We start from the raw sequence: 12,674 nt of genomic DNA, 5'->3' as shown, positions 1-12,674 counted from the left end.
TACGAAACATGTTACCTGTTTCTGATGCAGAAAAGCTAGTTCATGCATTCATGACCTCTAGACTGGACTATTGTAATGCACTGCTAGGTGGTTGTCCTGCATCTTCAATAAACAAGTTACAGGTAGTCCAAACTGCAGCGGCTAGAGTCCTTACCAGGTCAAGAAAATATGATCATATTACCCCAATTTTACAGTCTCTGCACTGGCTACCTATTAAGTTCCGTATCGGTTACAACATATTATTACTTACCTATAAGGCCCTTAATGGCTTAACTCCTGCGTACCTAACTAGTCTTCTACCATGCTACAATCCATCACGCTCCCTAAGGTCGCAAAACTCTGGACTTTTGGTAGTACCTAGGATAGCAAAGTCCACTAAAGGAGGTAGAGCTTTTTCGCATTTGGCTCCCAAACTCTGGAATAGCCTTCCTGATAACGTTCGGGGTTCAGACACACTCTCTCTGTTTAAATCTAGATTAAAGACACATCTCTTTGGCCAAGCATTCAAATAATGCATCTCATAATCTAGTACTGCAGTTATATCTGATCAAATGCGCATATTATTCTTTAGCTTGGGTTAAACAAATCAATTTTGCTTGGTTGAAATGGCAGCTACGCTAATTATGTCTCTATTTGATTGACATCCCGTGGTAACTAGGATTTACACAAGCTTCAGTCTGGATCCAGAACACCTGAGAAGAGATTATGCCAACCCATCAGAGGACCTCAAATGATGCCAACCATGAAACAACATACATAACTACCAAATTTTGCTATAAGGTTGATTGCATCATATAATAATTGCTGTTAATAGTGTTCATCGTCTGTTTGATTACGTCTTTAATTGATTTTTCCGTACATTTCTGCCATGTTTATTAACTGACAGTCACCACTGATAAGCTACTAATAAATATTGTAGAAACCTAATTTGCTGTAAAGTTGCTTTGCAACGATTTGTATTGTGAAAAGCGCTATACAAATAAACTTGAATTGAATTGAATTTTGGTTCTGTTTGTGCACAGCAGTTGTCCATGTCGCGCTATTTTCAGTTTTGTTTATTTTGTTATTAAATTGTGTTTAAATGTTCGCCGGTTCCCGCCTCCTTCACGATCTATGAACTTTGTTACATATGGGTTGATGCTGGGGGAGTTGAGTTTCCCTTGTAGCTGGAGATACTCTATGAAGCCATCTCTTAAGAACTTGGGCAGCTTACTAAGCAGACGATCCACGTGTGAGCAGCAGTTCAACTCCATGCCTCTGGAACCCTCCAATGACAACGGTATATTCACTAAGAGGTGCACATGAAAAGCGGAACTCTGGAAGCTGCGAGCATCATTTGGTTTCACTTCTGGCACTGTAAGGATTGCTACAATCTCACTCTTGGAGAGCCTGCATAGCTGCCGAGTATGGAAAAGGATGATGGCGACAGGACTGACCAATCATCTGGGCTTCAGGGAGTTTGAGGTGTTCCAGCAAAACGTGGTATTTATATTTCTCTTCCAGCTCTGCATGAGGTTCAAGGAGGTTATCTAGTGCTAATTTGAGGTTAGCAAACTCCCTTTCATTGTCCTTTACAAAGTCTGGAATCTTTGGCTAGGGGGCAGTGTGCAAAGGGCGATGAGGCATCAAATATTCTGGGTGCTTTAATGTCTGGCTGAATGGCTGTAAGGAAGGGGCAGCTAGGGCTGGAATGTTCAGAGCAGGGACTGAAGCACTGGGCAGAGTCTGAGGCGCTGACGCCACTGGAGGCATCAGAGTATACTGAGGAAATGAAAGGCTAGAGGAGAGTGGAGCAGTGACATGTTTTCGTGAAGAAAGTGCAACTGACAGATAGACGTAAGGCACACTGGGGTGCTGATAGGCTGGCGTGGGAGCTATTAGCGGTTGCTGCCCTTGTGGCTGTGAAACCCTTCCAGCATCATACTGCTTGTTGAGCGTTGATGCTGAGGCAAACCCGTAGGTAATGTACCTGAGGAAACTGGCGAGTACAAAGGAAATGTACGGATTGGATGTATTGGTACAAAACCAGGATTAAAGCACTCCACAGTAGACGTGCTGGCCTTTACTTGTGTGGAACACACATGTCCCTTAGCCTGAAACTCAATGTCAGGTGACTGTGATTGAGAAGAATGACTTGATGATGAGGGCAGATGTGGTGACTTTTTTGGAGGTGATCTTGTAGGTGGCATGGCAGGCTTTACACTTTGATCCTCCTCCTCACCTTCTTCCCTCAGGAACTATGTGATGTGTTCCATCAGCTCCTTGCGCCGTCGCTGTCATTGTTCATATTGCTTAAGTTTGCTCTGAAGCGCAGCCATGTCAGCAGTCCCATCCCTTTCTTTATCAGATATAGACTTCAATAACTCCCTCAGTGAACTCATACTCATTAAGTCCGTAGAGCCTGTGGCTGGATGCTCACCCCGGCTGGAGGATGGTCGTGTTTGACTAGTTATGCTCACTGCGGCTGTGGCTTCTTGCTGCTCCTCTGGCACCTCTACTGCAGGCTGGGAGGAAGGGGCAGGTCAGTGATTGCTGTAGTCAAGGAGGTAGTCCTCCAGATGCTTAGGTGTGCGGCGCTGCCGTGAGGGTCTATCTGAAGCTTCAGCATGAGGGAGGGAGCCTGCTTGCTCCTCTGATGACATCACTGTAGTAGTCAATGGATCAGGCTCGAAGGACCAATGTTGGGGATTGCCCCACTGAAAGCTGGTAATGGTGTTATTGACTGCTGCAGAACTCTGGTCAGGGAGTTGGAGTCATCAGATAGAGTTTAGCCGTTTATTGTACAAGAGGAACCATATACACATAGTAGTGTGCTTGAGGTAGTTTCGGCTTCACAAACTTTATCTTGCACATCAACACGGCATGAGTGATAGTGTGACTGCACTCTGACTGCATGACGTTGGCGTGACCAAGAATGTCACATGCTAGCAACTTGCGCTTAAAGGGAGAGAATTCACAACAATAGGACAATATTTGACCGAGATAGTACTATTTGTACAAAAAAAATAAAAATATTGAGAAAATCGCCTCTAAATTTGTCCAAATTAAGTTCTTAGCAATGTATATTATAAACCAAACATTAAGTTTTGATATATTTATGTAGGAAATGTACAACATATATTCATGGAACATGATCTTTATATCCTAATGATTTTTGGCATAAAAGAAAATTTGATCATTTTGACCCGTACAATGTATTGTTGAATATTGCTACAAATATACCTGTGCTACTTATGACTGGTTTTGTGGTCCAGGGTCACATATGACTTAAAAACAGAAAATCTGCATGTAACATTTTTAGTTATAATAGTGAGTAATAATAATATACAATACAGATTGTTTCAAAATAGCTTCAAAGTAATAAAAAAGAAAATAATAGAATCAGTGATTGTGATGACCCATATGTCATATGTGGGGTTTTCCAGCCCGTTTTCCTCCAGCTGAAGTGGATGTTTGGCTCCGCCCTCTAAAACTGAGGAAACCTGTTGTTGACTTCCTTTTGAGCCTTTTAAATGAAGCAAGATGGATGGTCACGGGAGAGCTGCACATTTGAATCGATTTCTGTTTGTTTTCCTTTAAGTTGTTTTATTTTGTACATCCAAAATTGCTACACTACATTACACCTTCATGCATGCATTTCATACTGATTCCAGATTGCTACATTCTACATTGTTCTTCTTTTTGTTGTAGTTTGATTTTGTTAAATCTTGTGTTCTACTTTGACTTTCTTGTGTGCCCCTGTTTTGGTTGCGTCCCTTTTGAGCCACGGGGCGTAACAATAATGCAAATGTCATCAGATATGAGACAAATCTAAAGTTTGCTTTAAAGTCAGTTCAGTGCTCAGTTCCATTTAGTTCAGTTCAGTTTAAATGTGTATAGTTCATTAATTATGAAATTAGTTCAGTTTAGCTATAAGCATCTCTACAGAAGACAATATTGTTACTCAACAGTGAGTTTACCGTTTATTAATTTCAGTTTAATAAATGTCAATATTGCAAAATTCCTCACATTTTAATAAGATGATTAAACACACACACACACACACACAAACAAACAGCTTAACAGAAGACCTACTGTAAATATATAATAATTATAAATATTAATATAAGATTTGTTCTCATCCAACAGTGTAAGCAGACAATTTGATAATGCAATCTTTTTAATAGGCCTACAGCATTTTATTATTTGGTTACTGAAGCGACTAGAGCCTTCATCTCATGTAAATGTACATGATGTTAAACATATTTTAATATTTATGTAAAACTTTTTAATGAACAAAAATGCAGGCACCTTTAAATAATTGAGCTAAAAGATCCGACAGGTTTACTCAAATTGCTGGGAGAACTGCAGATATACTGGAGAGTTGCTCCTACCAAACTGGACATGTAGCCTAAATTAACTCCAGGTAGGAGGTGGGTTCAGGGTTACTTTCCCCTTTAACTAATTCTTTACTCAATTTGAAGATCCTAGCCCAAAATAAACTTAGGCTACTATCAAATTAAACAAAACAATAAAGCATTAAAACCAATGAAAGCTCAGGAATTCTTATACACTTCATCAAAAACAGTATATCAGTAACCAATAATTGCATTCATTCCTCAATAACAAAGAGCAAACAACACTAACGTTTCAAATCATTCACACTATATAATTAAATGTGATAATGATACTCTCTTTGTCCAGTTGCATCCAGATGCAAGAGGGGATTATTACCACTTCAACGTGATTTTCACACAAGACTTTGTTGAGCCAATATTATTTAAAATAATGATCAAAATGTATTTAAAAATTTAAAATTCGCCGAGTAATTAATAATAATAATAATAATAAGTCATTCTTGAGAAGTGGGACAAAACAGGGTGCAAAATTGAAAAACTGAGCTATGCTTTGATACAACCTCCCAACTTTTCTCTTTTTTAACAAAATGTGCTTTTTTTAGCTTGGACTGTGTAATATAATTTCAGCTTTATCTTTAACAGCATTCCAGATGTTTTTAACATTTCAAAACACATTCTTGTGTTAGCAGACAGACTACACTTTCACATGTGACCAACAATTCCACAACAAATATAAAATATCATAATGAAATATTATCAAAATATTCAACTGATGGAGCTGACAGAACTGACGGAGTTAACACATCTGACGGAGGTGACAAAAACCTGAATTTGTAGTCATTATAACTATCAAATACATTGAATCAGTCAAGTTGACAAAAAGTGGGGACGCAACTTTAAAATCATATTAAACATGCATGTGTCATTAAAAAACAACCTTGCTTTGATAGGAGATATTATTAAGTGTTGCTTTTGATAAAACAAGCTCTTTTTCATCATTTAAAAAAAAAATTTTTTTTATCAATTTTATTGCATATGAATGATTGAACCCTTCTCTGTGGACACACTGTTTTAGATGTAGTGAGAGGACATTAAGAAACATAGATTTGGTATAATAATGAGAAAATTAAATTGAAGGTGATAATTGTGTTAAATACATTCTATTATTAATCCCTAATCACATTTAAAATTGAAAATATTTTTATTTTTAAACCTAATAGCAGTTACCCTTGCTGGACCTGTTTTGTCCCATGTCTCAAGAATGAATAATAATAATAAATTTTATATCATAACCTCAAACTTTTGTTTTAAAAGTGTAAAACTTAATTTACTTATTATTCATTCATTCTTGTGGATCTGTGTATTTTTGAAGACGGCAATTTCTCATACAAAACTTTGAGTTTGATTTTCCACAAAACCACTAGGTGGCGTGATGGACCAGTGCTTGGTTTTGCCTGTTTTCCTTGTAATCGACAGTCGTTCTTCTGTCAGCAGCTATAATGAAACAGTGTCTTGGTCAGTACATGGACGTATATGTTCAACTCATTATTAAAAGATGATGTAAAATGATTTACATCAACAGACCATTTGACGATCTTTGTCTAACAAAGACTCATCCTGAAACGCGTGCGGATGAACAGCCTGTTTTCCATGGTGTCCAATGAAATGCTCCTTTAACATGACGTCCACTAGCCATGCTCACATCACGTTTTTACTCCATCCAATCAGGAGCGGAAGGATCTGAACCCCTTTAAAAGTTCGGCCAAAGCAAACGCTGTTTATTAAGAGGATGAGAGACAAACAGGCAGGATTATTTTCTAAAACCCTCTGGAAATACTGGCACTCGTATAGTGACTATTTCTTTTCGTTGATAGGTATGTATCTTCATGATTAATCAAAACATTTGCGTTTGTAATGGTAGCAGGGCACGTTATGATTAAACGATGTTTTAAATAGCAGCTTCTTTTAATCTGAAGGGTGTCAATGAGTGATTTCGTGTTTATTAAATTAAAACCGAGGACTCTACTATTTAATTTTGTGTTATCCTTAACTGCTGGGTATGTCACTTTTGATGCCATCCCAACAATATGTTGCATCAGCGTTTTGTATTATGCCTAGCATTTAAATGGCCTAGTTGAATATTGTATAACTTACACTACGGTTTTATGAGTTCCTTCTGAACGTTTCGCTGTGAAGTCAGTGGTAAAGACGTTGATTTCGTTAAATTCGTACACGATGACCATTTCAACTTGAGTAAATTGATAGTGAGACGCTTGCTCTTGGTACTCCCATTGTTATTGCGTAATGGACCTGAGCGGCTCTACCGGCCACGTTGTTTCTAATAATAGGGGGTTTCCTTGCTCTATAATATACACTTTTCTTTATTGTTATTTTGAACTTTATTTGATTTGTATTTACAACGAAGTCTACTATTAGGTTTGATATAGCACCACCATGGCCACTTCAGCCAGTTCCAAGCTGAGCAAAGCTGTGAAACAGCAGTACATGGACCTCCCTCAGGGAGACCAGGTTCAAGCTATGTACATTTGGATTGATGGAACCGGAGAGGGATTGAGATGCAAGACCAGGACTCTAGATTCAGAACCTAAGACCATTGAAGGTAGTTACTGTGTTCAAGTTATCATATCTGTCTCTCGTATTAAATAACAGAGCTGTTAAATGAACCACCATCAGTGTTGCAACAAGAGTGAGATTTTTTTTTTCTCCTTTCTGTGTCTCTGTAGATCTTCCTGAATGGAACTTTGATGGCTCCAGCACATATCAGTCTGAGGGGTCCAACAGTGACATGTACTTGATCCCACAAGCCATGTTCAGAGACCCCTTCAGGAAGGACCCCAACAAACTGGTTCTATGTGAAGTCCTCAAATACAACCGCAAACTTGCAGGTGTGTAAATGTAAAATACCATAATTGATACCAGATGAGTATTATACCAGGTGATTTCACATTGAACGTTGCATTAATGTTTCTTGTGTTTCTCCTTAAGAAACCAACCTTCGTCAGATGTGTAAAAAGATCATGGGTATGGTGCAGAACCAGCATCCTTGGTTTGGAATGGAACAAGAGTACACTCTTCTCGGCACAGATAGTCATCCATTTGGTTGGCCCTCCAATGGCTTCCCTGGACCTCAAGGTAGATGTCACCTATGGATACAAGGTTTCTAAATGGCTGGAAAACTTCTGTTTAAGGAAATTAATAGGATTTGTTTGATTAGGTCCATACTACTGTGGTGTGGGAGCTGATAAGGCCTATGGACGAGATGTTGTAGAAGCCCATTATAGAGCCTGTCTGTATGCTGGAGTAAAAATCTGTGGCACCAATGCTGAAGTCATGCCTGCACAGGTAAAGTCTTCCTACTGGGGTGATGGCTAATAAGCAATACATTTAGGAAATAAGTTTAATTTCAATTGTGTGTGTGTGTTTATATGTATGTGTATGTATATGCTCTGTAGGGTACAATATAGTGTAATCAACTTGAAACAAATTAGTTGCTGAAGTTGTCTTGTTGTTCTTCAGTGGGAATTTCAAGTTGGCCCTTGTGAGGGGATTGACATGGGAGACCATTTGTGGATCGCCCGCTTCCTCCTGCACAGGGTTTGTGAGGACTTTGGCATTGTGGCCTCTTTCGACCCCAAGCCCATTCCAGGGAACTGGAATGGAGCTGGCTGCCACACCAACTTTAGCACGAAGGAGATGCGTGAGGAAGGGGGTTTGAAGTAAGTGTGTAAAAGGAAGCCTAGAGTCTTGTCCCCACACTGTACCACTGACATAAAATGGTCATTGGTTATGTTAATCAAATAATTTTTATTATTTTCTTTTAATTTTAGATACATTGAGGAGTCGATTGAGAGGCTGGCCAAGAGACACCAGTACCATATTCGTGCCTATGATCCTAAAGGAGGGTTGGACAATGCCAGACGACTGACCGGCCATCACGAGACTTCCAACATCAACGAGTTCTCTGCTGGAGTGGCTAACCGTGGTGCTAGCATCCGAATCCCACGATCTGTGGGTCAGGAAATGAAGGGCTACTTTGAAGACCGTCGTCCCTCAGCCAACTGCGATCCTTACGCGGTCACTGAAGCTCTTGTACGCACATGTCTGCTCAATGAAGAGAGCGAAGAGCCAGTGAAATACAAGTGAAATATTGGACTGAAATGTCGTTTTTAGTAATGAAATATCTTACTGACACCTTGTATTTTGAGTTCATTAGTCCGTCTGAAATGTGGGATGATTGGGTCAGTTTATGCCATAGTTTTAGCTTTCTCACTGCCAGTGTCTTTTTATATCAGGTTTGTGGATGTAATGATACCAGATTCTGGCTGAAATCCTAGTTATGATAGAGACAGAACTTTGCACCTAAGATTACTCCTACTACTACTACTTGACCTTTAAAGTTGTTCTTGTGTGTCAAACTCTGATTTGTGTTCATCAAATTTAACATGTTTTTTTTTAATGCTTTTTATGTAGTTTTAGAATTTTATTCACCAGGTTATAAATTATGGTACTGTTTCTCACAGGGACCAAAATGCATTGTTTATACTGATATTGCTCAGACTGTTCACAGGTTTGTGCATTTTATATTTGCAGTACCATGGTTCCAAAAAAAAAAACACTTCTCTTTACATTAAAACCAAGAATTTTACTAAAATGTTGTTTCTCTGTAGTTTTTTCCCCTCTGCATCAGTCCCTCTGGACAGGTTATCCAATAGAGTGCTGCACTGATGTTTTTGTAGGCCAGCCTAGAAGTTGGCATCACCCTGGTTCCCTCAACAAAATCCTAATAGGTTTTTTATATTGGTTTTTGGATTCTTGCCGAAAACAAGCTCTACGAACAACAGTTTAACCTTTAAAAGTTTTGCTTCCCATGTGAAACTTGAATACTTTTTGAAGCCTAAATACAATCACAAGAGGTAAAAATGTAGGTGTAGACCAAATCAACTACACAGCAGTTGCATGAATTTAACATCAAACTTCTGATAACTTACAAAAAGGAATCCAAGGTACTTCCTCTGGTCCAAAAAAGTTAAAAAGCTTTTATTCCCATTATGGCCATCTCAATAAAAACAAAAAATTACTAAAACTGCACACTGCTGCATTTCGGCCTTCAGCCTTCATCAGAGTCTGTCAGGTATCGAATGACAGGTGTAGGTATAATTAGTCTGATATTGGGAGAAACCAAAAAAAGCCATTATCTTCTGGCAACTCTTTCAGTCTATATATTAACTAAATCTATATATAAAAAATAAGCACAATGAGGCTAAAAGCAGATTACGGAGTAGATGACTTCGCCTGTTTAGCAGTCTCATTAGCAGCTGCCTTTTTCAAGACAAAAGCTTTAAAAAATCAAAAGGCATTACTGCTGAAGTATTTTATGTTGTGGAATAAAACAAAAATAGTTATAAAAATAAAATAGTATTTTATTGTAGGCATTTAACCAAAAACCCACTGACTTCAGGATGCTACTTTAGAGAAAAAATGCTGTGGTCCAAACGGTACTTATGCGTGTAATGTGTAAGACCACTGCTATTTATTTGAAAACTGAAATGTGCTCTTTTCATTTGCTCTTTTGTAAACTATTTGTGGATTTTGAATGTGGGGAATCCTAACATCCAATTGCTGTTTCTGGTGCATTATGCAGGAAAGACTACCTTGGCATCTAGAAAACTTCAAAAACAATTTCTTGCATCAAATTTTTGTGTTTTGTTAGCAATCAGCGCACAAGTGCTGGTGACTCTTTAGCTCCGCCCATTGCGCCTCCAGGAGCTCGGCTGTTTTCAGAGAATGGTAAGGCTGTATCTTTCTTTTATAAATCTGATAAAACTAAAGACTCTTTGGAGATATGAAGGATGTAATACTACTCTATAGGTACTCAAGATTAACATGAGATTGGGCAAAACTGTGTGTGTTATGTCCCTTTTAAAGTTTTTGGGGTTTAAAGAGAGGGCTAAATGGAGCCAGAATTTGGGTACTAACAAAAACTGGAGCAACATGGATTGGACTGACAAACAACTCAATAAATATCTTTGTGCTGAAACACCATTTTGGATTACTCTTCCTAAAATTAACCTGAGTTTTACATGCTAAATAAGTGTTCAGTGAAGAGCAGTATGCAGATTTTCTTTTTTGTGAACCCTGTTGAGACTGTCCCTGCGTCCCAATGTGCATACTATCCACCCTATCTGCCCTAAATAGTATTGAAAATGACTAATATCACATAGGATTTAGGATGGATAGTATGTACATTGGGACGCAGGCTGTGTTTTGATATCCAGAAAGGCATTTATAGGGTTAAAGAAATCCTTATTTTATTCTGGTGTCTTTCTGCTGAAGTGTCAACACTTCTCAAAAGGTAACAAGGAGATTTACGCTGTTGGGAAATATTACGGGAAGTCCGATGTTTTTATGTACCTGCAACTGTGTATGTTTTAATACCTTTAACCTAATTCCTCGAAATTACACTGGTTTAAAACAATGATGTAAAGCTGAAAGCACATGGTTTGTTATGGAAATTATCTACTATTTTTCGTTGTCTGCATTTACAGTACAGAAGCTATGTGAAGTGCTAAATAAGAGGTCTGCACTCCCTAACCTTCACCACGTGAGGACATGTTGTAGTTATACTGAGATGACTATGATTTGGCAGAAAGCAGAAATACTCTGGCTTTGGATGAAGTGTGTTGAATTACTATTCTGCAATCCAAAACACATGGGCCTGTTTTGCATCCTAAATCATATTACATATGTTCTAGGTCACGTTTGGTAAACTGGACATAACCCTTTCACCCAAATTCACTGGAACTGTGCAACTGGGGAAGTCGTGGCCTAATGTTTAGAGAGTCGGACTCGTAACCCAAAGGTTGCGGGTTCGAGTCTCGTACCGGCGGGGATTGTAGGTGGGGGGAGTGAATGTACAACGCTCTCTCCCACCTTCAATACCACGACTGAGGTGCCCTTGAGCAAGGCACCGAAACCCCAACTGCTCCCCGTGCGCCGCAGCATAAATGGCTGCCCACTGCTCCGTGTGTGTGTTCACGGTGTGTGTGTGTGTGTGTGTGTGTTCACTGCTGTGTGTGTGCACTTTGGATGGGTTAAATGCAGAGCACTAATTCCAAGTGTGGGTCACCATACTTGGCCACATGTCACATCACTTTCATCACTCTTTGAAGCAATTTGAAGGAAACCCTTTTTGTAATATTGTTGTTCCATTAAACAAACCAAGTGTTCCAATGAAAAGGGCCACATTTGTGAATGCACACAGCTGCACACCACTCAAGTTCTAACCAAATAAAGTTATTTCACACAAACATGGCAACATTCTGGGAAGACAATGTTACAACAGAATTCACGAAGTAAACCAAAGAGAACTACTACAGCCACATCAAAAAGGAATTTCATTTTCAGAACTTTTTAAAGAAAATGATATGCATTATAAACATGTACATTTCTTTTGCTTTGAATTATACTTGCACAACTTTAATGGTGCAATTTTATTTTCAAAAACATTGGCAGATGCCACAGACCACTCAAAATCCATTTACTGACCATCATCTGCATATTTTACTCAAAACTTTATTTTACTACATATTTTACTACTCCACTTTATTAGGTACGCATTTCTAGTGCCTTTGCTAGTCCCTTTTGCCTTCAGAACTGCCTTAATTCTCTGTGGCATAGATTCAACAAGGTGCTCACAGATTTTGGTCCATATTGACATGACAGCATCACGCCTTTGCTGCACATCTATTATATGAATCGTCCGTTCCACCACATCCTAAAGGTGCTCTATTAGATCTGTTGCCTGTGAAGGTCATTGGAGGTCATAGTGAACTCATTGTCATGTTCAGGGAACCAGTTTGAGATGATTTGAGCTTTGTAACATGGCTAATATACTGCTGGAAGACAATGTTGGTACTAAGGGGCCCAAAGTGTGCCAAGAAAATATTCCCCACACCACTACGCCACCATCACCAGCCTGAACTGTTGATACAATGCAGGATGGATCCATTTTTTCATGTTGTCATGTTATTTGTGACCGTGGACCACAACACCAGTCATAAGCAGCATGGGTATATTTGTAGCAATAGACAATACATTGTATGGGTCAAAATGAACGACTTTTCTTTTATGCCAAAAATCATTAGGATATTAAGTAAAGATCATGTTCCATGAAGATATTTTGTAAATTTTCTACCATAAATATATAAAAACTTAATTTTTGGTTTGTAATATGCATTGTTAAGGACTTCATTTGAACAGCCCGTCTGGCACCAACAACCGTGCCACCTTTAAAGTCACTTAAATCACTTATCTTTC

At 38.7% G+C, this 12,674-nt stretch overlaps 1 protein-coding gene across 2 annotated transcripts; it reads left to right on the top strand.

The window, feature by feature from the left end:
- The first annotated feature begins 6,100 nt into the window (after window positions 1-6,100).
- Window positions 6,101-9,009, top strand: LOC107704001 (glutamine synthetase). Of its 2 annotated transcripts, none has more exons than XM_016506816.1 (7): window positions 6,101-6,211; window positions 6,774-6,957; window positions 7,082-7,243; window positions 7,344-7,490; window positions 7,573-7,700; window positions 7,875-8,074; window positions 8,186-9,009. In XM_016506816.1, exons 2-7 carry the CDS (start codon window positions 6,792-6,794, stop codon window positions 8,499-8,501), a joined length of 1,119 nt encoding a protein of 372 aa, XP_016362302.1. In that variant the 5' UTR covers window positions 6,101-6,211; window positions 6,774-6,791; the 3' UTR covers window positions 8,502-9,009. The 2 variants fall into 2 exon arrangements, with proteins under 2 accessions (XP_016362302.1, XP_016362303.1); XM_016506817.1 differs by having other exon boundaries at window positions 6,763-6,957.
- The last annotated feature ends 3,665 nt before the right edge of the window (window positions 9,010-12,674 follow it).

Source organism: Sinocyclocheilus anshuiensis, unplaced genomic scaffold (genome assembly GCF_001515605.1).
Source record: "Sinocyclocheilus anshuiensis isolate Anshui unplaced genomic scaffold, SAMN03320099.WGS_v1.1 scaffold1477, whole genome shotgun sequence".
In the NCBI taxonomy this organism is placed as follows: domain Eukaryota; kingdom Metazoa; phylum Chordata; class Actinopteri; order Cypriniformes; family Cyprinidae; genus Sinocyclocheilus; species Sinocyclocheilus anshuiensis.
Note: the sequence above shows the minus strand (reverse complement) of the source record. Positions and strands in the feature narration are given on the sequence as shown.

Coding starts and splice junctions, on each gene's coding strand:
- LOC107704001 (XM_016506816.1), top strand. CDS start 6,792: ATGGCCACTTCAGCCAGTTCCAAGCTGAGCAAAGCTGTGAAACAGCAG. Junction 7,701..7,874: donor CTGAAGTCATGCCTGCACAG/GTAAAGTCTTCC, acceptor GTTGTTCTTCAG/TGGGAATTTCAAGTTGGCCC. Junction 8,075..8,185: donor CGTGAGGAAGGGGGTTTGAA/GTAAGTGTGTAA, acceptor TTTTAATTTTAG/ATACATTGAGGAGTCGATTG.